The sequence below is a fragment of the Triticum aestivum genome, chromosome 1B (assembly GCF_018294505.1).
Source record: "Triticum aestivum cultivar Chinese Spring chromosome 1B, IWGSC CS RefSeq v2.1, whole genome shotgun sequence".
Classification (NCBI taxonomy): domain Eukaryota; kingdom Viridiplantae; phylum Streptophyta; class Magnoliopsida; order Poales; family Poaceae; genus Triticum; species Triticum aestivum.
The window spans coordinates 234,247,352-234,250,984 of NC_057795.1; the positions used below are offsets into that span (position 1 = coordinate 234,247,352).

General features: G+C 53.9%; 1 protein-coding gene across 1 annotated transcript; it reads left to right on the top strand.

Annotated features, from left to right (window-relative positions):
• Positions 1–1,929: 1,929 nt before the first annotated feature.
• On the top strand, positions 1,930–3,633 carry LOC123117381 (uncharacterized). Its single transcript, XM_044538151.1, has 2 exons — positions 1,930–2,905; positions 3,077–3,633. Exons 1-2 carry the CDS (start codon positions 2,425–2,427, stop codon positions 3,160–3,162), a joined length of 567 nt encoding a protein of 188 aa, XP_044394086.1. The 5' UTR covers positions 1,930–2,424; the 3' UTR covers positions 3,163–3,633.

Genomic DNA, 3,633 nt, shown 5'->3' on the forward strand with positions numbered 1-3,633 from the left:
AGAGCAAGTGAACCGTGACATATATCGAAGTGAACCTCATTACTATCTTTAATTTGTTGTTGCACTAAATTTTTAGCACTTCCATTTTGGGCACAAGTGAACAACATCACTCTCAAAAATGAACCACATCCCAGGACCAAAAGCATTGCAATATGAACCACACATATTTTTTTTGTTTTCTTTTTAATTTTAGAAATTCTTCCGCACCTCGAGGACGAGGCGAGTGAATCGCTAGGACAAGGCAAGTGAACCACATTGTTTTTCCTGACACAAAATACCGAAACGCAGACACTCTGTTTTCCGTGACACGCCCAAATCTTCGTGTGTACGTCATCACACAGAAGAACGCACTGCATCGAACAGTAAGTGAACTTCATGATTTATTTTGTCGGGCATAAAGCGAGACCCAAATCTTCGTGCATACTACATCAGACAGAAGAACGCACTGCTTCGAACCAAAAATCACACTACAGAAAACAAACTTCATATAAAGTATGTTTGATACAAATTTTGCAAAACAACTCCTCCCAAAATAATAAAAAATTGAACTCCTATGTACTATTTTTTTACAAAGTAAACTCCTTTATACTATGCACTGCACTGCAAATCTCAACAGACATTTCTTAAGAAGTTTACTAGGGGAGCCCCAATCGAACTCCACGACCCACAATACAGGACATCAATCAAACTAAGTGAACAACACACAGGAGTCCACCGCGAGAGAGCAAAACTGCATCTTGTGTTTCCTTTTTTATAATTGGTTTTTCCTCCATTTTTCTGCATTAGAGAACATAGTGGACTGATCTGTGTCTTTGTTTGAGCTCACGCCGAATTGCACACACACACTGCACATCCACAGCTAGCGGATTGCACGCATGAACGGTCCGCACCACCGGAGGATGCGAAGGCCACAGGCTCAGCGAGGCCACGCCGACCTCAATTCGGTGGTCGCTGGAGCCCCGTCTGGAGAGGTGCCATGCCGTGCGGATCTGACACGGGAGCCTAGTGCTGTGGCGGTGCATCTCCCTGTCCCTCGCAGCGCAGAGGGAGAAGGCGCTGGTGGTGGTGAGACGGGTGGTGGCCAGCGCGACGAACGCCCTGGCGACGAGGGAGGTAGGTGGAGGGGAGGAAGGTGGTGCTGCCATGGGCGCATGGCGAACTGCACGGCGTCGCCGCCCGCACTGCCCGCCGTCCGTCACCCGCGATGCCGGATGTCGGATTTGGCCACCTGCCAATCCCAGATCCACTCACGCGGGGGGGCCTGGTCGTCAGGAAAAAAGAAGGCAGAAAGTCAGAAGGGTGAGGGAGGGGAACATCGTCGTCGTGTCGAGCGACCTCCTCCAGATCGGCTGCCACGGATCTCATCGGGGGCAGTGGCTCGAGCTCGTCGGCCTCCTTTTCCCCTCGGCCTGGTGGAGCCTGACCGGCGATCCGACGCCAGTCCAGCAAGGAGGAGGCCGATGTCTCCGGATCAAGTCACGCTAGGGTGCCTCGGGTGGTCGCTGGAAGGTGGGTGGCCGCCCTGGATTTCTCCGGCGATGTAGGAGGAAGGGGAGGATGGAGACGTCTGGTAGGGGATGGAAATGGAGGAAGGCGGGCGCGAGGATCCTCTACCGTTCGGCAGCCTGCCGTTCTACCACTGACATGTGGGCCTGTGGGAAACATGGCCCACATGTCAGTGGCCCAACGTCACCTAGCGTATGGCAGAGGAGCCGTGTCCGGAAGGCGGGGGCCGCGGCCGGCCAGGTGGATTTGGCAGCGCGCTGGGCGCCGCGGGATGGGGATGGTGGTGGGTGAGGGGTGGGGGCGCCACCGCAGGTAGGAGGTAGTCGAGAGAAAAAGAAGGTGGGCATCGGGGTGGGAGGTGGGGGCGGGGTCAGTGGAAGTAGTGGGCTGCGCGCTTTTTTTTACCAGGCTGCTCGCGTCGGGGTGGTTGGGTGTTAGCAGAATAAGCTGCTTGTTAGCAGAATAAGACTTTTAAAGGGTCTTAAAGGATGTTATTAGAATAGAATCATCATATATATATATTATATATATTAGAATAACTATTTGAATCACGATGCGCTATATAGGGCCCGACGAGGTCTTCCGGTAATCCCGGGCAACGAAAAGAAAAAACACCCAGTCCACCTTATTCCCCCGCACATAGCCACCGACACCCACGCACCACCCCCCTTCGCCCCCATATCCGGTTGCTGCCTCTTCCCCAGAATCGGTCCTCGCCTTCGCCCTCGGATCTGGCCGAGACCGATCTCGCCGCCGCCCTGGATCCGGCCGTCCGGCCTCCTCCATCCCCCGTCCGCCCTGGATTCGCACTCGGATCTGGCTGTCCGCCCTGGATCCCGTCGCCGCCTGCCGCCAACAAGCGTCGGCGCGTGACCCTGCCGGCCACCGGCCGCTTCCGCGCCTCCGCTGCCACCTCGGATGCCCCGGCCTCACCCAACTCCTCTTTCGGCGACGACCCCTGCCACGCGCGCCTTCTTGCTGCTCTGCCCCAGCCACGAGCACCAGGTCCGGCCGTCCCTTCTTTCCCGGAGCATCGTCGACCCCGCCATCTTCCCCAGAGCGCCCCTGCCCACCGCCCTCGCCCCACGGGTCAAGTGGCCCTGCCGCCGGTCTCCTCCTGCAACCCAACCGGTGGCCACCTCCTGGGACCAAGCCGATGGTCTCCTCCTGCTAACCCAGCGTCGGCCTCCCGAGGCAGCCCTACAGCCAGGCTTCTCCCGCGGCCACGCGTCATGCGAATCTCGTAGACCTGCCGGCGGTCTTCTCCCAAGGTTGCACACCGTCGTCCTCCCGCTGCCCCTGATCCACCGTCGGCCTTCTCCCACAGCTTCTCCCGTGCCCTCTTCGCCACTGCTAGTGCTGGCTTCACATTGCACAGCAGGTCAACTCGAGTACGTGGGTAAGTCCATCTGCGGCAGCTGTAGGCGTAAACTGCAAGAACTGCTCTCACTCTCAAAAAACAAAAACAAAAAGCGGTCGATGCCCCTATCTCTGCTTGCTGGTTCCTACCTCCACTACACGGACTATAGAAAGATAAAAAAAAGTTTGATGCTTACTTATTTTTCTACAGCGTCAGATTCAAAAAGTCCAGCTTCGCCCCCGGATGAAGTTCAGTTATCACTGAAGCTTATGTTATTCACAATCGCGTGGCTTTAGAACATCCATGCATGTCGAGTAATATTCTTCGATTACAATAGCAGCTCCAGTGTGGCAGTAGGCGATGGTACAAACTGAAGTCGGGAATGAGTGTTGCTGGGTACATCTGGCAGCAGATATTCTGAAGTTTGTTGGTGAATAACAAATGCCACAACATCAGTTGATGTCATTGGGGTCGTGCGGGCAAGCAACATTCTCCACCTGGGTGTACTCTCTGTCTCTTTCTCTTTGCAGTTCTAATCTATTTGTACATTCTATCTCACGTACCTGTCATAGTAGCATACTAGTAGTGTTGTATGGTCAGCTGTGTAAGGGAGTTTGTGGAGCGCACTATAATGTCTAGTTGAACTCACATGGATCACTTTTATAAGTCTAAACTACTTCTGAAAAATTGAGTGTGGTATTCCTTTTTCTTCAGGAAGCCATTTTTCAGTCTACTTACATTTTCTTTAGTAAAAGAGAAAAAGTTCA

What these genes read in the sequence shown, in the direction of transcription:
- LOC123117381 (XM_044538151.1), top strand. Translation starts at nt 2,425, where the DNA reads ATGCCCCGGCCTCACCCAACTCCTCTTTCGGCGACGACCCCTGCCACG. An exon ending in AGGTCAACTCGAGTACGTGG is followed by an intron (nt 2,906 to 3,076) that starts GTAAGTCCATCT and finishes ATTTTTCTACAG; the next exon opens with CGTCAGATTCAAAAAGTCCA.